The following is a 22,702-nucleotide window of genomic DNA, read 5'->3' on the forward strand; positions in this document are numbered from 1 at the left end:
CTGATTCTCTACTCTCTTAATGTCTGCAGTGGTTTTGCACACATACTGAGGTGAAAATATCTATTCTAGCCTTTTCCTTACCCCCTCCTATTACATCTGTAGCAAAGTATAGATTTTTTTATTTTTTTAATTGGCTGGAAAAAAAGTCAAGCTTTGTGAGCTGTTCAAGCAGTTTCTAACATCTTGACTTTATTACACATCTCTAAATATATGCTGATTCTAAATATACAGATTTTATGCTCATGTAGCTGCTTGACTTTAATGGAGTCACTTGTGATTTATGTTGCTGTGCGACCAGCAGTAGGTTTATGTCTGCTAACACTTCTTAGCCATTCTTCTGCCTCTTGTATCTCACTCGTTATCAGAGATGCTGGGGGGGAGATCCTAACTGTTAAAATTTCCCTCTCTGTGCCCTCAGACGCTCACTGTTATGTTCCCTGTAAGAAAGGGGAGGGGAAGATGCCGTTTCTATAAATGTTTTAGCTTTGTTGTGCTACTGTGTGGGTTATACATTGAATTTCTGGATGACAGTGCAGAGGGTACTAGGAGCTTTAGTTTTAGTGACTCTGTCTCTGATCGAGCTGTCTTCTTCCTTGCTCCTTTATGGTTTTTTTTAGCTGATCTAGCCCACTTTTGGGGAGTGCACAGCTCCATTAGCCGCCTCCCAGCAGACTTTTTTCTGCTGAGGCGGTGTCTCAGATTTGCTGCAGAGAGCTGATCCTGACCTAGCCCTTACTCTTACTCCAAATGCAAGGGGAAAGCTCATTGATTGACTAGAGGATAAAAGGTCACATCCTGTTACACTGTCCAGATAGTTGCACACTTTTCCTTTCAGCTTTTGGACCCGAAGTTCAAACTTAAAAGTCCGGGCTAAAATCCAGTCTACATTTGATTCCAGGGCTGGAATGTCACTGACACCAAACACCCCTCACAGCTACTCCCTTTAAGCATCCCTGGGTAATGTCCTCCTCCTTCTATTGTGCAGCACATTTGCTGCCATTCTTCTGAAGAATGGACCCGATCATACAAATGTAGCTTTACAGGAGGATTGCTGCTTTGACTATTGATAAAGAAGAGTAAATGGATTTGCATAACCCTGAGCAGGGTTTGGCAGGTAGCCAAGCATCTGCTGTAAAATGGGAAAGAAGCCCTTTAGTTGTGCTTTTTCATTTTCCTGGCTGAGGTTTCCTATTTCCACTAACACCATCAAGTAAGTACCAATGAGATACACAAATTAAACTTCTGGAAAACCGAGGCAAGAGAGAGGAATATTGTGAGATGTGCTTCACTGATAGGCTGCAAGCTGCAGGTCTGCCAGAGCTTTGCCACAACTCTGCCTCCAGCTGCTGCCTGGTTCTTGCAGGAATGTGGACCAGATAATAGGAGTGGTCAGGTAGTCACCCCAACTAGTTGAAGACCATGTCAGGAGAGGGACTGCATGCTTATCTGACTTTGTAATTTATAATACAGTGGCAAAGATGCCGAATTAATTAGCAACTGTGCTGAATTTATTGTGTGTATAACCTCAGGGCTGTGGAGTCGCCAGCACTGTCAAACAGCAGCAGCTGCTGTTTTTACTGTTTGGAGAAGGTATCAGGTAGGTTCCTTGGCATACAAGAACAGGCTTTTACCAAAAAACTTGAATTTTAGTGGGCTTGGGTGCAGGCTGGTTTTTAAAGACTGAAAAATTGAATTCATTCCCTTCTTACAGATGCCAGATTACTGGCAGGACATTAGTTTGGCCTCTTCACTAATGAGTTTACAGTTGATTGGAATGGCAGCTGAGGTGTCCTTTCTTAATGTGTGTGATACTGATTTTCAGTTTTTGACTGATGCTTAAGTTATACTGTTGAACCCTGTAAAACCTTCAAGCCCTGTGGGTGGGTGGGGAAAAACCTTCAACCCCTTTCCTTCCCACCCACAGGTGGTTGAAAAATCCTTTGTGTTACAAAGAAAATACTTTTTTTCCCCCCCAATTTAAAAAATTGTTTCTACAAAGATCTGTGTGTCAGTACAGCTTTAAAGGTACAAGTAAAAATCCTTGCAATTTCAAAGGTAAAAACTGTGAACAGGAATTACTTGGAGAGGAGCACAGGCATATGGAGCATTGGATGTGCTGAAGGGAGGTTGTAGGCAGGCAGGGACCGGTCTCTTTTCCCAGGCAACCAACACCAGAACAAGAGGACACAGTCTCAAGCTGTGTCAGGGGAGGGTCAGACTGGATGTTAGGAAGAAATTTGACACAGAGAGAGCGATTGCCCATTGGAATGGGCTGCCTGTGGAAGTGGTGGAGTCACCATCATTGGAGGTGTTTAGGAGGAGAATTGATAGGGTGCTTGGTTGCATGGTTTAGTTGATTAGGTGGTGTCGGATGATAGGTTGAAGGTCTCTTCCAACCTGGTTTATTCTATTCTATTCTCTCAGGGAAAGAGAGCTGGGGAATGTTTTTGATTAAATACTTTTTCAGTGCAGAGGTTCTACATTTGTCAAAATCTAAGGAAAAGGGAGAAAGGAAGAGGAAAGGGAGGGACAAACTTCTTTGAAAACTCTTGAAGACAATCGAACAGGAGAGTGTCAATGGACCTTCAGATGGGTTCACTTCTGCTCAGAAACAATTCTGGTGTAGAAAGTATGTACATGAAAAGAAAAAGAAAAACATCAAAGTAAAATGATTTTATGGATCTAATTTGTAGCTTTTAAAGATGCTCTTTATTTTAAAAAGCTTTTTTGATTGGTTGTTTTTTTTCATACTGTTTTAGATAGAATTCAGGTGTGAGTCTGTATCAGAAATGTTTTAGTTTTGCACTATATCTCATAAGCAATTACAAATTCAAACATTTCCCTGCATTGGAAAAAAAAGAAGTATCTGAGAAAGTTGCAAGAAATAAATGAGCCTGGACTTCTGTTCAGTTTTCTGTCTTGTGACAGTTGTGAAAAGCTAGTGAACACTGAGACAGAGGCATTTGTGTTCCTTTAAAAAAAATAAAGAAATAAACTGCAATTTAGTGAGGTGAGTGCCCATAGCTAGACACTGAAAACCTAGAGAAATGTAACCTGATTTTCTAACCTAATGTGAGAGCTCACTAAACATACTGAGAAGTTAGTCAGGAGCAAACAGTTTTAGGCTTGTGGTGTTTGTTTTTTTTTCTTTTGTTGGATTAGGAGTGTTTCTAGGTACATATTAAACTCTTCATTCAACATGTAAGGTGGCAACAATGTAATATAATAGAGGTGGATTTGAGTTTCTGTTTACTTTGCCTTTGTAAGTGAAAATTTAGGTCAAGCTCAGTCAAGGGATAACCCATCCAGTCAAGGCTGAGGTAGGGCAGCATTCACCTCTTTTGTTTGCCTCTGTAATTTGAATTTCCATTATCCATTTCCTAGTGGAGATTGCTTAACCACTGTGCTGTTGTTCATTTTGAGGAAAAAAATAATATTTGCAGTTTCTCATGTTGACATTCTCCTGTTCTCTGGGTGAATACAAAATTCTGCAGTCCATAGGTGGAAACACTGTGCTGTAATATGCTGTTTGGTCATGATTCTGATCTGGGAGAGGAGATGTGTGTTCACATTCCTCCCAGCAGATGTAGGAATCAAGCCTCGCTTCTCAGGCTGAAAACAAATCCCAGAGCTATTGGATAAGGAGCAGATTTTATTTTCTAGTGCTCTCTTAGAAAGTTTTGCTTCTCATTTCCTTTGCTTTTATTAAAAGCACATGAAACAAAGGAATGGTGACTGGTGGGGAGGGTTTGTATGTTTGTTGTTGTTTGTTTGTTTTTCTTTTCAATAACATTTTAGAAATCATGTCCAAAAATGACTAGGCTTTTTTCTTCTGTTTTCCAATGATGCTGAAAGCCAGCTGCTTCTGTAGACCTAAGATTTCAGTATCTGCTTAGGTAGCACAAATGTAAGTCAGCATTTATTTTTAATACAGATAGAGGATCTGGTGCATTAAGTTTTGGAGACACTAAGCCTTAGTCATCTTAGACACCAAAGCCCAATGTTTATTTGAATGGTAAGACTCTCAGTTCCCTTTCTCTTTGGTCAGTTGAATGGCAGGCAAGTATTCCTTATCTTCCTTTCCACCCTGGCGCAGGAAGGACTGGTATTTCTCTTGCCAAAGAAGCCTCTGCTTCACAGATTGTGTATATATTTTCACCAGTATCTAAAATAGTCCTTGAGTACCCTCAAATACATTATGAATCCTTAAACTATGCCTGCTAACATTTAGTTGCCAGTTTCCTAACAGGGAAAAAAAAAAGTGTTTGGATTCTATTAGGAATATGGCAAGATTGTGTCTCTTACTAGACTTTAATATTATTAGCCAAGTGCAAAGAGCAGGTGGTGTTTATTCCAGCGGCTTCTGAGGTTGGGTCATTTGTTACAGAATAGAAGACAGTGTTAGAAAAAGGGGAAAAAACAAATTGTATTGTTATCAGTGTAGTTTAGCTCATGTCAGGGTTTTCTTGCTCTGCAGTACATGGATTTGAGCCTGCATTCCCTGGTTGGGCTTGGAGCCTTTCTGAGCTGCTGGGGAGAGCCTGGCATCTGAAACAGTACCTTGTCTTCCTAGTGCTGCTTCCTCTACCAACAGCATGGGCATGGCAATAGCTTCTTAACATGCCAGGTTATTTTGGAGATGATCCTTTCAGTTATAGAAGGTTCAACAACAACCACCTGTCTCATCCTCTGATGTAGGGAAATGCATTCCCCTTTCATTCTGAATACACTGATACAGTTGGGAAAGGAAACCAGAGGTAATTCCCATACTGTGTTCAACCTGATTTGATGACAAACTGCTCCAGGACAGTCTCTCTCCTTTTTCCTGCTGATAGACCTTACTGCCTTGTGGTGAATATAACTGTGTGACTGTGCAAATGTAAAAGAAGCATGAATTGGTTTCCTTTGGTTTTGTGGTACTTCTTATATCTGTTTTATTTCCCTTCAGTACACGAGAGTAAGAGGACTCTCTGCCACTTGAGTGAGTTAGGCTTCATGCTGCTGCTGTCTGCTAAGTAACGGATCCATTTTACACCACAGGCAATGTTAATGTAGGTTGTGAAACAACTCTTGTGGCTTTACAGTATCAATCCAAGCATGTAACACAGACAAAAGCATCAATCACATAAGTACCCTACTATATCACAGTTACCAGATTGGCTCCCAAGAGGAATATTTAACCTCTACCATCAGTATGTGGAAAGTTAGTTTAAAACCAGGGCTTATGCCCTATCTCCTGTCCCTAAGACCTCCTTCCTCTGCCTGGCAGTTCAGATAGAGCCACAGCAGTGCAAATACACGTCTGGTTTGCAGCCTCAGCTCAGCAAGCGTCTTGCATCTCTGGGCTTTATCTGTATTAGATTGTCCTGAATACATCTGTGACATGAAAGACCATGTCTGAATTTCATGCAGAAACGTGTTTTTACATTTGTCTTTGTGTTGCTCAGTGTCACAATTAATTTGACTTTGAGGCTCAGAGTGAGTAGGTAGAAGTTAATTAGATTTGCTTTGTGTTAGGCAGTTGTGTGTAATTCTCCCTCAAAAACATCTACTCGAGCAGAAGGGTGGAAATTGCCAGCTCCACATCTTGTTCACCTTAGGGTCAATGAAGTTATCTCTTTAACGTTTTATAGTCGGGTCGTTGGAAGGATTTTAAGGGAAAGAAGCAGCAATTCAGCCTTTGCATATACTTCAAAGGCTCTTGTGAATAGCAAGAATGATTACTAGGCTGAGATGTCTTCTGCAGCTGGAGTGTTGGCATAGATTTGAATCCATTGGGAGAGGTATTGTAGGTATTGCCTTGACAGGAATTGGGACCAGCAATATTAATTTTGAAGAAGACCGCAAAGCAGATTTTTAAGGGCTTTGTTTTGTTCAATATTTCAGTAAAGATCAAACAAGACTTAAATCTCCTTTGTACTGGTGCAAGCCCAAAAAATGGACTTGGGTTTTCATACTGGTCTCTGAATGAGAAGTTTTGATCACTCTTTAAAATGTAAGGTTGGTTACCCTCCATACTGTGTTCTCAGATAAACTCATTTTTTCCCAGTAGCCTCATTTAGGACAGTGACTTGTATGTGCTACTATTGTATCTGTTCAACATCAGGAATTCTTGTGAACATGGTGGCACAGGTGACTCACCTAGTAACTGCTGAAAATTCTTAGAAGGGAAATAAAGTTATTGTTCATGTAACTCCACGTAGCTTAATGATCCAAACAAGACTCAAAACCCATGGTCCAGTGAGTGCAGATATAATGATTATTACTTTTCAGTCCTTGGTTCAATACTGTAAAAGTTTTGTACCGGAGACAGCTTTGCAATCAGTTGTATTTGACACGTAATAGAGGAATGAGACATCTCTTTGAGTTGTAAGCAAGATTAATTTCATTTTAAGGGGACTGTATCACAGACTGTTTCTACTTTATGAAGTAATGAAAATAAACCTTGCAGCACCCCTGAGATTCTGAGTGAAGAAATGAATAGAAATAGTTGTTAACCCTTGTTAAAAAAATGTTTAGGTTTTTTTTTTTCTTTTTAGTTGGAAATACAAGTTTAAGTCAGTAAATGCTGTGTTTTGCTGGGAGTTGAGGGCCTAGTCACAGTTGATCAGTTATCAGTGGGAGTATTCCTACAGACCTTTGTGAAAGCAGGACCAATTTCTAGACTGGAGGAGAAGTGAATGTCCTTTATCTTCTCTGCTCCCCCTATGAAGCTGCCCTGCAATCCTGGAATGATTGCCCCAGTCTATTTTCTTTATAGAAAGTGAGGTTAGTCAAACTGTGCTATAAATAATACCAGGTGAGGTAATGGCTGATTCCCTAGCAGCAGCTCTAGATTTCACACCTTTTCAATTTACCTGTATTTGCTCCTTACAGTTGGCAAAAGCCTGTGAGCAACTGGAGGCTGGAGAAGACAGATTTAGAGAGTTCACACTGATTTCATGCATGGTCATAATTTTGGAGGCCAGTTTGCATTGTCCATATAATGCTAGTCAGAAGCTAGAAAAACTTGTTTCTTTATCTCCTGTTGACTTCCTTTTTTTCTGGGTTTCTTCTCTTTTTTTTGCTCCATCTCATCCTTTGTGGTGCTCCAGTGATGTCTCTGCTCATCCATACCTCAGTCCTCTTTTGGTATATCCTTTCTGGCTCTGTTACCTCAGCTTTCAAAAGTTTTTGAGAGACAAGAAAGGTTTTTCTGCCATGTTGGGAGTGGTGACTTTTTGGCTGATGGGGTAAGGTGAAGCAGTAGCTCTGTGGGGTCTTGCTGGATGGGAGAAACATCACCTGGCTGAGATAGAAACAGTGGAATGAGGAAGGACGGTCACCTTAGTCTGGAGATTTGTCTTCTCCCAGAAGTATTTATAGAACCAGAATCATAAAGGTTGGAAAAGACCTGTAAGATCATCAAATCCAACTGTCAACCCAATTTGCCACATTTGCTATAATTTTCTATATTGCAAAAAGGTTTATTTAACTTGAGAACTCTCAAAAACAACCTCAGTGCTTGTCAGCTCTTAAAATTTATTTTTCCAATGTATTGGGCCTTGATGTGTTACAGGATGAGTGGGGATCATGTCAGCAGGAGTAATTGAGTCCCAGACACAGCCACAGGTGCAGCATTCCTGGGTCTCTGGTGGTTTGTCAGGTTTGAAATCCTTCTGACCTTGTTTGACAGCATTTGATAACAGCTTCACAGAACTAACACTTTTCTTATTAGTGTGTCACTAATTATGTTTTAAAAGAGCAGAGCTGCTCAGCAGTGCATGCTGGCACCTGGATGGATAGATGGATAGTGGACGACTAGTTCCGCCTGTGAGGTGATGGCAGTGGTTACCAGTGGCAGTATTTCTCTTGGGCTTGGTTTTTAATTTCTGTCCTGGATAAACTGTGAAATTCTAACTGCACAGGAGCAAATACAGCACCTTTTGCATCTGTTTTAACTTGAAATAAATGAAGTATGTTATTTGCAAACTACTCGGCATGCAAGATTGCACCCAGAGCTCCTTGGAAATGCCTTACGTGCACTGCATTACATCTCCTCTTACCTTCATTGTACCAGGGTTGATGCAGGTCATCTGATTTGCCCCAAATGACCATGCAATTCTTCTAGTCTGAGGCCAGACTTAGGGTGAAATAATTCTGGGGGTTGGGTTGAAAAAAATGGAATTAAGCAAGACCTTCTCAGCTGTTTTTACTGTGTTCTTGTTGCAGCCTCTGTGTGCAAGATTCTGTCCCTTTGACCTTCAAGTCTTGTGTCATTGCTAAAGACTGTGAAACCTCTGAGTGGTCTGCATGGAGCCCCTGCTCACGGACCTGCAGCTGGGGAGAGCTGGCCCCAGGGTTCCGGAGTCGACGCCGTGCTGTGCGGAGTGTGGCTGTGGGCACAGGGAAGCAATGCCCAGAGCTGGAGGAGCGGGAAGCCTGCAACACAGGAGGGAAAGAGCTGCTGCAACCTTGCCCCAGGTATAGTGCATCCTTTTAGACCCGTTTTTATAAGTAGAGAAGCCCCTGTTTGACTGTCTTGTGCAAAGCAAACCTTCCTGGCTCAGTGCTGGTGCGTGAAGAGGTTGTGTGTCTTGCTTTGCCCCTGTGTCTAAAAGATCATTGATTGATCATTGTTAACTATGATTAGTCACGTCATCCATTGTTAGTAATATTCTTCTAGTTGTTGCTATTATTGTTATTGCTGTTACAGTAATTACATTTATATATAGTAACCAATTTTCATATTTTATAAATTGAGAGCAGAAATTCTGTGCTTGATACCAGTTCTGGAGAATTTCCTCAGCTGCACAGAGACTGGGCAGGTCTCCACAGCTCTGCTTTTACTGGCTTTGAAATTGTAATTTTTACATTAGATTTAACGATTCCCCTTCATCTCCCTATGAAAAAATCCCTGTACTCCTTGATGAAGATGGGAACTGATCAGAGCCAATAGCTTGGACATTACTCAGCTTCCCCCTGGGCACTTCCTGAACTGGGAAACTTCGCAGTCCCTGAGTACTTGCTTGGTTGTTCTGGCAGAGGTTGAGCATCTCTCCTTTCTGGTCTACAAATCCATGCTGTTATGATTGGCCAGGGTATCACAGGCAATTGTTAGTTTGCTTTGCAAAGAAAAGAAAACACTGCTTAATTTTTCATATGATGTGTTCTGAGATTGATTGTGAAAGGCTATAAGATTGATAAAATTTGATATGCATGCAGACAGATCTCCCTGTCTGTGAATTCAGTGTGTTTAATAGGAGGTCTATTCAGTGCTCAAGTCATGAGTTTCTGGGGCTTTGCTGGATACTGCCAAAAACTTTGATAAAGCCTTTGCAAGGTTCATTTCTTAGGAAGGTGTAACCTGTAAGAGTGTCTCTGTATCACTGGGTTCATTCAAAATCAAATGCTGATCATTTTAATGCACCCTGCTAGCAGAAAAGAGGAGGAATAAAACCCCAAAAATTCTACTGCTTGATTACATCCTACAGAAAGGCTCTTAGAGAGCACATTGATTTCAAAGACAACAGATTAACACATTGTCTCGCTGATTTTGTATAGGAGTTGGGGGAGAGTGACACCTGATTGGGGCAGTTCATCAGGCAGTGAACAGACATAGATCTGTCCCTAGTTTCTCACTTCCTACTTTTTGACATTGCACTGTATTAAAGTGCAAATGATTGTAGGGGCTTAGTGCAGAGCAAGGAGAGCTCAAAAAGTGAGAACCTGCCTAACACTTATAATTTTCTGGTGGTGCCACTCTTGCTGTAGAATGAAACATCTCAAGTTTTGATCTATGCTACGATGCCCAGGTTTACATCAGCCTGTGAACTCTTAAAGCTTCCCCATCATGCCATACATGCACACCTTTAGCCCTTCAGGCAACGCCTCCAGTGAAGTATCCACATGAAACAGGATAAACTGCATAATGAGCTAGCCCAGAAAAATAGCATTAGACTCACAAGTTTATAGAGCTGCTTAACTGAAAATATTGCCCAAAAATCCCTGAACCTCTGTTATTTAGTTAGTTGTTATTTCTAGGAATATGATACCTGAAGATGCAGGTGGTAGGCCACGACCTTCTCACAGCATGCAGTGTTGAGGAGAATTTCATGGTAGCACCTGATTAGTAGACTTTGATTTGGCCATTTAGTACTGCAGAAACAAGCAGGAATGAAAAACTGTAATGTTGTAGCTTATACTATGGGTCTACTGGGCATGAGGCTATGGAGGTCAGAATTTTGGATTAATGAACAGAAGTTATACATTTTAAAGTCTGTTATTTAAGTGTCAGCAGTTGTTAAGGGATGTTCTCAGTCCGTCTTACAGTTTACCGCCTGGTGATTTGGTGTTGGTCTTTGGGAATTGGTGATTGAGATGCTGGAAGTACTTCAGATTGGAAAGCAGTATCTTTCAGCCATACAAGGATGCAATGTTAGTCCCTATAAAATAATATAAGAAGCCTTTGATGCTCCTGTTCTCCTTATTTGAGCATGTTCTCTTTGCAGTCCAAGATGATGCTTTTCTTCTCCCTTAAATATGTGCCACCTCATTGGTGGTTTTGCTGAGGCTTACCAAACAGTTATCTTTTCTTTCTTCCCCTTACAAGAAGATGATGAATTTAAGGAGATTCAGTAGCAGAAATAAAAGGCTCTCTCCTTCATTTGTCTGTTCTCAACATAAACCATTCATTCTTTTTCTCTGGCTTGTATTTGCCTAATCAGATTAGTCTTAAAATCTTTTAGGATGAGAGTCCTATTTACTTCCCTAATTCCTGAAAATCTGCTCTGTGCTATTTTTTTCATTGATTTTAAGAAAAGTAGCATTTCCTTTATCTTTAGACTTAGGGCAAGAATTTTTCAAAGTGTTCTCCGGGCACAGCAAAGAAAATGAGTGAGGACAAAGACCAGAAAAAGAGGAAGTCTCTGAGCAGAAGGGGGTTTTCTAGAGGCTGTTTTTAAATGCAGGGACAGAGCATTCCATGACTTAGTGAAGGTACATATTGTGAACTACACCCACCAAAACAGAGAATCAACAACTCAAGATGTATCACCTATGGAACTGTACTCAGCACGGTGAAGTTATTTTCCAGCCTCCTCAGATGATCCAGAAGGGAGAAAAATATAGCCTCAGCTTCAAAACTGCTCTGTGAAGTATTACCTCGATGTCCTTGGCAAGGCTACACATTAAAGGTCCCATCAGAAGTACATGGCAATTAGTGTAAATCTGCTGTTAAATTGGAAGGCCTTTTAATTTTATGGCTGAAGTTTACAATAACTTACTTAATCAATAGTTTAAATGCAGGAAAACAAACCACTTTAAGTGCATGTAGGACTCCAGAGCCTTGTGCTTTGTTTTTACAGTTTGGGTTATTTGTTCTGAAGGAATTAGATGAAGTGCTTAAAAAGCTTAAATACACAGGAGGTGATTCTACTTTCTTTTATTGTGCTGTAAATTTGGGATAGTTCAATTAAAGTGAATGGATATACACAGGTATAAAACTTGTGGAAGTGCTAAGAGTGTAAGTCCTGTAGGCTAAAGAGACACCAAGAGATTACTATAAATTGGAAAGATATTGAGCACTTGTTTGTTACATAAGTGTCACTGAGTTATCAGTTTTAAAACAATGTATTATATCGTTTTCATCCTTGATATGTAACTTTCATCTTCACTGGGAATAGATAGAGTTTCCAGAATTATGATATGTCTTTAAATCTTTCATTTTGGTTGTGGTTGCTATGTTACAAGACAGGGATTTAGGAAAAAAAAGCCAAACTACCTCTTTGCTTTGCTGGAAATTCAAAGCTTTTCAGAATTTAAATGATGGGAAATGGGAAAGTTTTAAGACTTGACTTGAAGTTGCTGCTGAGATACCAGTGCAGTGGTATGAGGCCCATTATGGGCCCAGATTAAAGATAAGGCAAGTAAGGAAGACTTGATAGGAAATGCATTGAACCAAGCTCGTAGGCTGATGGAATTAGGCTTTGGGAGTGGTAACAGCATTACTCTTCAGTCCTTTGACCTTTACTGGTCTTGGACATGCAGTCAGGACATCTCTTCAGCTGGGCAAATTTGTTGTGTCTCCTTGGAACCATCCTTGGTGAAGCTTTGGCTCTCTGGCTCCATGCTGACTGCATTTGGTATCACAGCACAAGAGTGTACTTTGCCTGGACTGTAACAGGAACTGGGACCTGCTCTTCTGCTTCTTTAACTGACTGTTGAAATTCACAGCACTGTTTATGATGTGAAAAGCTATTCAGCTTTATCAGCCATGTTCCCTCCTAGATACCTCAAGCACACACTTTATTGTTTCTAAAACAGCAGGTTTTGCTTGCCCGATTTCTTAAGCAGACTGATATAACTGTGTGGATTCTGGAAGCCCCCATTTGGGAAGTTACTTAATTGGTCCTCTAACCATCAGCAATGCTATCTGTCAAACTTAGAAGCACCTAGATCTTCTTTCTGTAACTCAAACAGTATTGTCAGAAACTGGAATAAGTCTATTGGAAGGGCGAATATGAGAATCTTTTAGCAATAGTGAGAGGTCTGTAGATAAACATGGGTCACAGCTAGGAGTGCAACTACACCTGAGTTTGCATCAGGCTAACCAGATATTGGTCAAAGTTAAAATGAGATGCTAAGTCTATTGGTATTTGAAATTGTCATCACCAATGTGTTTTGGCATAGGAATCGCAAAAATTACACTGGAGTTAACAAACTTTGATCCAAGTGTATAATTTCCCTTCCACTTCCTGAGTTATCACACTTTTCACTTCTAGGGATAGTGAGCAGGGTGGCTGGGTGGTATAGGCTCCTTAGCTTACCACTGAAACAGTGCATTTCTGGTATGGTTTGCTCCAACAACAAAATATCCATACTGTCATTCCTTGCTTTCATCATCTTTGTTCAGCTGGAGAAATTACAGTTGTGTGGTAAACCCACTGGGAATAATGCTAATAATTTGCCAGTACTGGCTTGAGGTTGCCAGTTAGTAAAATCCCCAAGTATTTTCCAGCCAGTAATCCCAGGGTTTGTACTAATGACTATTAACAAGCTTCTGATTAAATATAAATAGAGATTATGTGATCAGTTTATCTTCTCTAAGTAATGTTAATTCTCATTGTCTCTAGTATAGTTCAGCAATGGGCAAACTAATACCAAGCATCAACCATGCTGCTTAAAGCCCTGCAAAGAGTCTTCCACAGAATCACAGAATGATAAGGGTTGGAAGGTACTTTAGAGATACTTTAGTCCAACCCCCTTGCTAAAGCAGGGTCATCTAGAGCAGGTTGCACAGCAACACGTCCAGGTGGATTTTGAGTCTCCAGAGGAGATGTCACAGCCTCTCTGGGCAGCCTGTTCCAGTGCTCCATAAGGCACACAAAGCCATCTGAGATCACCATGTCATATGGAAAGGTTGCCCACTCAGTGGGTTAGCAATCTCTTGGACAAGTTGCAGTTTAGCAGGCACGTTCGTGTGTACATTTTAAGCAACTAATGCCTGGGGGACAGGATTTGTTGCTGGAAAACTCTAGACAGCTACAGGTATGTCCAGCTGGGAAAAAGCAAGATGAGCTGAGGGGTGCTGATGATGCTGAGGCTTTAAGCTGCTCACAGCAAAGCAGGTGCTGGCTGGAGCATGGACAACTGTTCATTGGAGTCTGCTCTGTGGTGTGCAGCACAGAGTCCAGTTACTCCATGAAAATATCTAAAGGGATTTTTTTTCATATTCAAGGGCTGATGAAGTTTAATTGTCTCTGAGCTCAGATTTACTTATTTTGCATAATTTTAATCACTGAATGCCTAATTTTTAGAGATATTAACTCCCACAGCTCATGCTGAATAGGAGAAGCAGGTGGTCACACCTGCACATGAGTCTTTAGGATCCAGAGTTTGCAGCTGACTATCTGAGCCAAATATCCACAATCAGTTTTTCTTTGGTCAATTATTGTTTTAAGAAATACTTTACTGAAACACCAGTTACCATGGCTGCAGAAAGGTGTGTGTCTTCTGTGTCTGAGCTTCTAGTCTTGAAAGTGTAGGCCTGGAGAGCATGATATCCTGAAGTGGTGTGGAGGAGAAATCCTCTTCACTCAGTGTTTGATGAAGAGCAGTTTTCATTGCCTTTTTGATAAGAGGCAGGTTGCTTTTAACACTGCAAACTGAAGATTAGGAATGCCCAGAAGGAGCTTCTAGAAGGAAAAAGAAAAAAAATCACAGCTGTGCCTTGTATGTTGTGGAAGTTCGAGTCTTCATGCTTGTGATGTGAAAGGTTTACTCTTCATTGTTTTCTCTGTTGGTAATAAACCCTATGAGTGTATCCACATTTACACAAGATACTGTATATTATTTAAGAAAGCATGACATTTCATCTGGAAAGTACCTGCAAATTGAAAGTAATTGGCAACATTCACAAACATTTTCCACCAGTATGTTACAAACTCAGAAGAGCTACAAGGAAATCGTTCTTCTGCCCATATTTGCAACATAATGTGTGCTCAGGCAGACTAATATGTTTATTTTTCCTGTAATTCTGAGCTGCATATTTCCTTACCACAGCTGTATTTAGGAACAGGTCCTTGCTGTGGAGAATGCTGAGAATGACAAGGTGGAAGGCTTTTTCTGCAGAGGCACCCCACTGAGCTCGAATTTACAGTGATCAATCAGCAGGTTAACAAACACGTGTAGTTTTAACAACCGTGAATCTGCTGCAGGAGGAGAGAGCATTTGTCTGGAGGATAAAAGGAGGAAATTATTATACATAGTTTACATTACACAAACCCCAAAGACTGGATGAAAGGGAAAAAAAAAAAAGTAAACAATGAAATTTAGAGGAGCAGAGGAATAAAGCAGCAGAAGTGTGAACAGATTGGTTATAAAACCAGTATTGCCTCAGCTTTGTGTTTGGGAAGCTAAGAAAGACTTTAGGCTCTTATTTACTCTGCTGATACTGTGACCTATGAATCAAAATGAATTATGCCTGAGAGAACTGTTGTTTTAGATATATGCTCTACATTTCCAGATATGGTGAAGAAATAACTTTTGTTCTTCACTGATACACAGCACTATTTTCCCTATAGTTTGAATAAGTCCTTCCTGGCATTTAAGCTGGTACATACCAATGACTATTGTCTGCACAGCATTCACATATCTTTGCCCTAGAACATTATTTTTCCTTGAGAAACAAAATGCATTTTGGGTGAGAACAGAACATAGAATGAAAATATTTTTATCTGGAGATTGCTGTGTATCACAACTTCTGGAAACCAAACTGAGTTACTTTAGCCAGTCCCTTGAAGAAATTGGTAGTACCCTGGGTGTGTTTATAAACCTGTCACCTCTAGAAAGGTCACCCGGTGCTTGGAGCTCTGTTGATGTATGTAGGGGTTTAGCTATTAAGTGCATTTCAGAGGGAGGTGCTCGGCTCTTAGCAGAGAGATGTGGTTTAGTGGTTTGAGCCACGTGTTTGAAAACTAGTTTTCGCACTTAATCAAACCTCTTAATCTTTGTTCCTTCTTTGCACCTGGCTCAAAGGTGTTGTCAGGATGATTTAGTGTTTCAGAATGCTTTGGAGATTAGTGCTATAAGATTCACACAAGCACTCCAGACAAATAGCAAATACTTAGTGTTTGTAAATTTAGCATTCCAAATGTCTCAAAGCATTCCGTGTTTCAGACAGGGTAATGCTGCTATAAGGATTAAATCATTTGTATTTTGTCATCTATTGAAGTACCACTCCCTCACCCATAGCCTTTCAAAAAGTTATTTTACCTGCTCTTATTTATTTCCAAAGGTTTGCGTGGAGGACTTCTGAATGGAAAGCTTGCCAAGTGTCTCTCCTCCTTGACCAGCCGGACTCTCAACACCACAAGCATGCAGGCCTTTGTGGAGGTGGCATACAAACCAGGGAGGTCTACTGTGTCCAAATTACCATGGAATTTGGGATGCACCGGCTGAAGGAAGGTACATGCTTTGGGTCATTCTGAAATGTCTGGCCAAAGTAGATCTGAGAAGGAGAAAAGGGGTGAATAGAAAAAGCTGGTAACATGCAATCATTAGTAGACTTCAGATAGTGATGCCCTCATGATATCTCTGCTTACTTAGGGAGGTGTTATTTGGCATCAGAGGGAACAGGAGAGCATGGTCCTTGGAGCCCTGAGGAACTGCCAGGAGCCACAAGCTTCTTCCAGTTCTGTAGGTTACTTGTGTGGAATGGTTTTCAAGGGATGAAGAAAGTAAATTTTGCTTTTCTTCCTCTCATGTATCAGGTAACCCTGCTCCTTAGAAGCTGAGTATCTGTAGGTTTAGTCCTGGTTTAGTGTATTAAAAAAGATGTCACACTCCATTCTGGATATGGCTTGAGCCGCTGCTTCAGATTGATACACATTTGTGTGTGTGTGTGTGTGTGTGTGATTTGAAGGGGAAAGCAAAAATAATATTGTCACAACTTGTGAGCAGACAGTCGATTTCTGCAAATGAGTTATATTTCTTTTAGAAGAATAATGAGTAGATACAGATACGTGATAAATAATTCATCTTAGGCTGTTTTATTTACTCTATGTAGTGCTCTTGCAGAATGTGTTTTTGAGCAGAGATGTAAGATAATAAGAACACAATATCATATCTTAGATTTATTTACTTACAAAGGCAAATCAAATGTTTCCTGGATGCCCATTGTGTCCTAGCATCCCACACAGACTCCGAGATTATAGAGAACCAGACCCGTTTTGATCTCTGTTTGGTCCTTGCATAGTTGCTCCTTCACCTTTCCCAAACATCTGGCACTGTCTTGCTCTCTGAACACAACCCCCTTCTGTTCTGCACAAGTGTGCAATGCACATGACTTTCAGAGTAAGAAAAGTGCTGATGAGAAGTGTGTGGTATTTCTTGACTGTCTTCCTCCTTCTGACTGCTTCTGTGGCCCTTGCTGCCACTATAGGGCAAGTTGCTAAGCAGCAGGCTTTAACCGCCTTCATTCACATATCTTTGTTCTTTTTAACTGGGGCTTGAGGAGGGTAGATTTAGACCTTTACAGTGAGGGTGGTGAAACACTGGAACTGGTTGCCCCAGGGAAGTCGTGGATACCCCTCCCTGGAGATGTTCAAGGCCATGTTGGATGAGGCCTTGAGGAACCAGGTCAAGTGGCGGGTGTCCCTGCCTATGACAGCAGGGTTGGAACTAGATGATCTTTAAAGGTCCCTCCCAACTCAAACCATTCTATAAATCTATGAATTTATGAAATTGCTCCAGAAGATTTAGAGGAGAGCATCTGAAACCCTTACACCATCATCATCATTTGTAACAGAACTGGTGATGTATATTCCCTGTGAACACCTGCACATTTTTCTCTTGTTCAAAGTTCACTTCAACTTAAAAATTGTAAGCCCTTCCCTCAACAAAAAGAAAACTCTGGGATAACTCTTCCTTGTTTTTACAGTTTGAACCCTTTCTATTGAAAAAAAAAATCATATAAGCAACTGAAAAAATTTTAATAAATAAGGAGTGCCATCTCTTCTGGCAATCTTGAACTGATAGAATACTTATTCATCACTAGAGTATCTCATCTTTTATTGTGTCATTTTTTCAGTGATGGGGAGAAGATGAGAAAGTCACTCCTTCTATGTATAAGCAAGTATAGAGCCTAATTGCTAACATCAAAAGTACTGTAGCTTTTCTTCACCTTTTGAATGTCCTTAAAGGGATCATTCAGGAATCACAGAAGCGAGTCTAATAGGATATTACCATCCATCACAATTGTTATTCTTCTGGTTACTTCCAATAAGAATTTGGATCTAGGCCCAATGACATATGTGAAGGAAGATTTTGTCCCATGGTCTATCCAGCAGTATTCTTGGATAAAATACATTGAATCCTAGTTGGAGATAGCTACCATCTGTGATGTATTCATACATATTGCTCAAAGCTCTCTTATCCTCCAAGGATATATCTCTCACATTTTTTATTTGCTTAGTCTTTCCATCTATTTCTTCTTTCATACATGTATATTTAGAAAGGAAGCCCCTGTTTTCTTGAGTCCCTATACATCAGTTTTTCAGAAGGCTAAGCCTGCTGAAATCTGTCTATATTTTGATTACAAGAAAATCTCAACTTCAAGATACTGGAAATGGAAAACTCACTCAGGTATTACTTTCAGAAATGCATTGATAAGATTTCATTTCTTTCTCCTCCAAGAGGTGATATAACAAAGAAATCCCTGTCTTGATCCAAGTGAAGTTGCATGCTTTTAAGATCTTAAGGAGGAAGTCCATACTTTTAAATGGATGATAAGTTTTTGGGGCAGAATGTCTTCCAGTCTTTGAAGTCCTTTGTAATATTCTTGCATTCTGAGACTCTTCCATCTAGATGAATCTAACAGGGAGCACTTGGTAAATGTGTGAAGTGTTATGTCATTCAAGTATCTGTATTTCTGTGCATGTAGGTGAGCCAATGTATAGGCACCTAAGTTAAAAGACTGAGCTGGTTTTATGTTAGCTATTTTGTTCAAGGAATCTACATTGTCTACTCAGTTGGGAGGCTTTTGTTAATTTACACTGAACTTAATTAGCTTTAAACAGATCTTTGTGAGTTGTGGTGGTGGTTTTTTTTCTCTCAAAGTATATTGCTGAATTTTAACCCAGTTAAATTTATAATGTTTCGTTTTCACAGAGAGGTGATCATCTAATTCTTCAGGTTTGTCATTATTCTTTTGATATCCAGAGATGGAAGCAGCAAATCTGTATGGTTGAAATGATGTTGCATTTAAACAGGAGACAAATTTTGCACAAAAAGTAGCCTAGAATATGCAAGTGAGCTACCTATGGTACAGCTCCAGTCTGCCCTTTCTGCCCTGCCCTACATCTCTGGATACTCCCTGATCCTTGTTCCTGGATGTCCCATTTCTGAACAAACTATAGACACAGTGGTTGTTGGCCTTCTTTGTATCTCTCTTTTGAGGTAAATCTGGCTAGTGATGTGGAAGCTCCTTTAAATAAAGCAGAAATGCAGATAGATCCTCCACTTGTTTTCAAAGCCAAACATTGCTAACATGGGACACATGTTTTTTCTCTTTTGTAAGGGGGCTTTTCTGGATTAGGCAAGATGTTTGTGACTGCAGATTTTATAAAATGTCTGAAATGTGTTTACCCACAATAAATTTTAATGAATCTGGACAAACATCACTAACAATCCCCACAGTACCAACAAAAAAGATGTATGGAAGGATATTATGCAATGATCAGTCTATGAAATCTCTGTCCTCATTTGGCAATACAACTCTCCTCTCAATAAGTCTAATAATATGGGAATTCAAATTCCTCTTAGACTCTGGGGATGGGGTGTGTGTTTATGTTCAAACAGTTAATAAATATACGAGATCCCTACATTTAATTTTCCTCAGGAATTTGTTTTTTTACCATCTCTCCTGAAGGCCAGGGAGTGTCCTTTTGTTTTCTAATTAAATTTTGCATTCTTGGATATATCTAGAGACTATAATTCTTTATCAGTAGTCTGGAGGATGGAATCCCTTATAAAATTCCCCAGAAGTATCTCCTCTCTTCTGCTCCTGTTCCCTGAACTAATTACCTGCTGTCCCTAGTGACTGGGATTGCTATTCTCTCTGCATTTTCTGTAGGTTTCTAACTAGGGATCTGCCTGCCCTGTCATTCTTTGTAAAATTTGTGCTTTATATATCTTGACATTTTTTTTTCTTTTTGACTTATTTGAATGAGATCCAATTTACTGCTCACTTCCAAAATTTTCTTACAATGTCTTCTGGAGCCTGTCTGCCTAAGTTTTAATTATAGTACTGAAAAGACCTCTGTGAAATGCTGCTCTTCCTTGAATCTTTATTGTTTACCCAGCTTAGTAAACTTGGCTAATAAAATGTATCTTACCATCTCACCAGCAAATCATTGCAGTTTCATATCTCCTTAATCCTTGTTATTCTCCACCTAAAAAATCACATTAAATTCTCATACCTCTGGTAGGTTATGAAGTTTTGTTTACATTTTTTTTCACTTAATGAGCATCTTCATCATATTTGTCTCCATGTATTTATTTGATCTTGGATTTCAACAGCAGATATGTGAGGTGCCTTCATTAGTCTTCATTAGACACCTTTTAGGGTTACCTTGCAAACCTATTTCTTACAGAAGTCTTTATTACTTTTATGGCCCTCTTGCCTTCGAGAGATATTGGACCCTTACCAGTTAGTAGACATAACTTCTTGACTTACTTGTTCCACTGTAGCTCACCAGCTTATACCCATTCTTACTTTATTTTTAGAATGCAGTTCCACCTGGTTCCTCTTACATCAGGGTTTTTTAATGTACTTGTATGTCACCAGCTGTAGCAGCAAAAATTCCTTTAGTCTGTTTACAATTCAAGACTTAGTAAATATTCAAGTACCTGTTCAGGTCTAATGGGTACTTTCTAATCCATCTCTATGTGTATTCCCTTATGCATTTTTGTCTTACGAGCTGCTTTACTGAAAGAATCTCCAAATGGTCTGAAAGTGAAGTATTCCCTTGCACTTTCATCTGAGTCTTGCTTATGTGAGTCTCAAATGCTAATTTTATAGCCTTTATCCTTTCTTGTTTCCCACAAAATGTTGAGCTTTCTCCCCACTTCTGCTAGACAAAAATGTCTAATCCTTATCTGATGAGTGAACTTTTCACACTTTTTTCAGTTTCTGTATGGGAGAAGTTTTGGCACTGTATTTTATTTTGTGCCTCTTTTGAGTTGCACAGAGATGAATCTGAAAACTCCTTTCATTCCTGTCTTGTATTATCCTGTATTTATTCTCAGCCCTTTCTTTCTGCCCTTTTGTCTTTTTTAGCTCTAAAATATGCGGTTTTGCCTTCTTTGCTCTGTACGCTCTGTTTCCTAATAAGGGTGCCACATTTTTTTTTCTCCTGCAAGTGCTTTGTTCTGCTCTGAATCATGATCTTCCAATCCATGTCTTCTGGGGGATTAGTGTTTCAAATTGGTACATGTGGCATCTGTTCAATAAACTATGGAAATACTTTCAGGAGGAGAGAAATACCAGCAAAAGAGTGCTATTTGAAGGTGTCATCACTCCTTTGGGCGCCAGCTGTCCTAGGAGCCACCGGGGCTGACTCTTCAGAGGCAATAAGTTGGTTCTGCTGATCGTTGTCATTTTTGGCTGTTATGATCCTGTATACTTATCAGGAAAAGACTGTGTTGATGGAGATAAGCTCCCCACAGGAGCTGGCATGGGCTATGCACTGTTGGAATGAATATGAACCCGTCGTGGGGTACAGGCCCTACTTTAAGTGAATGCTGTTTATTTTTGTGAAATCTGTGCAGGTGAAGCTGCAGGAATGAGAAGATTGATTTACTCTATGGAAATTGGAATATAGGGACTTTGATATTTAAATCCTGTTGTCCTTGTCTGGTTTATGAAATTGCAAAGAAATAGGTTAGAATATATTAGTAATGAGAAAGGGGGCTGGTGGTCAGCAGTGGTGTGAAAAAAGCTTTGTTCAGCTGGCTCACGGTATAGCAACAGGAGCATCCAGCCTGGGGCTTAGCTGACCTGAATCACAGAAACCAGGTTCTCGGGTGGAAGAAACCCCTCATAGGGATCCCTCTCATCTCTCACTAGTTATTTGTCATTGGGATGACTGAACTGGCTTGAAAAGATGAGAAATGCACCTCTGAAGTGTAAAATATATTCAAGCAAGTCTGCATCAGATTCATATTGCTGAGATGCCGAGTTATTGATCTGTAAGCTCACCAAATGCCAAACAGAATTCACGAGATACAACTCACATAATGGAAAAATAAATATGTAACAGCTGGCTTCTTTGGGGGAAACCCTTTAGAAGCAAGAGAGGAAATTATTTTATTCAGATCATTGCAGTACTTGACAGTAGTGTTTAAATGTGTATTTCAGATAGTTTGAATCCATTAGGGGGAAAAAACCAAACATTTTCCCTAATGTCTTTCAGAGGTGTAATGTTTTCAGTTCTTTCATGGCTAGAAACTTAATTAAAGTAAAATGAAGAGAATAATGTACAAAAAGTCTTTGACAGTGAAAGAAGTGTGTCTCCTGAAAGGCACCTTATAAAGAACATGCCTCTCGTTGTCAGCAAGCTATTTGATACAACCATGAAATATTAATCTCTTTATAAATACTTTTATTTATATAGCTGGCTTTGGTATGCAACAAATAATATGCTGCCCAGCTGGTTCGCATGAGATACTATGTTTAAGTTCAGGTTCTTGTCTTTGAAAGCTAAGATTTTAATAGCTTTTGGGGTTTTTTTCTGTCATTATTTCCTGCCACCGCAAATGGATTATTTTATTCAAAACAGTGATGGTTTGTTCAGAGTAATTTTGTCCCATTGTTGTTACAAGGCTGGGGAGCGGCATTGTGTTCAGACAATAAAATGTTGAGGCAGACAAAAATAAAAGCATTTGTACATGTGAGGCTCTACCACAAACTGGGACCCTGGGGAGAAATAACAAAGCAGATGGTGGCTGGGCTGGTCCTGGAACAGGAGGCATTTGAGATAAATCAAGCTTGTGAACTTGAGCCAGCTCTGCGTGGAGCAGGCTCACTGCTTTCAAGATCTGAACGGGCATGGCCATGCCATGAGTGGACTGGCTTAGCATGTCACTAGCTTAGCTTCAAGCTGCCTATACAACATCCCAGTAGCACAGGCACACCCATATAGGTGCATTTATTGTGGTATCA

At 40.0% G+C, this 22,702-nt stretch overlaps 1 protein-coding gene across 1 annotated transcript in view; it reads left to right on the plus strand.

Annotated features, from left to right (window-relative positions):
* THSD7B (thrombospondin type 1 domain containing 7B) overlaps positions 1 to 22,702 on the plus strand; it is a 296,164-nt gene that overhangs the window by 64,660 nt on the left and 208,802 nt on the right. The window contains exons 3-4 of the mRNA XM_054177216.1: positions 8,212 to 8,463; positions 15,776 to 15,945. Of these exons, the coding sequence (XP_054033191.1) occupies positions 8,212 to 8,463; positions 15,776 to 15,945 (422 nt within the window). The remainder of the gene's footprint in view (positions 1 to 8,211; positions 8,464 to 15,775; positions 15,946 to 22,702) is intronic.

Source organism: Dryobates pubescens, chromosome 2 (genome assembly GCF_014839835.1).
Source record: "Dryobates pubescens isolate bDryPub1 chromosome 2, bDryPub1.pri, whole genome shotgun sequence".
NCBI classification, from domain to species: Eukaryota; Metazoa; Chordata; class Aves; order Piciformes; family Picidae; genus Dryobates; species Dryobates pubescens.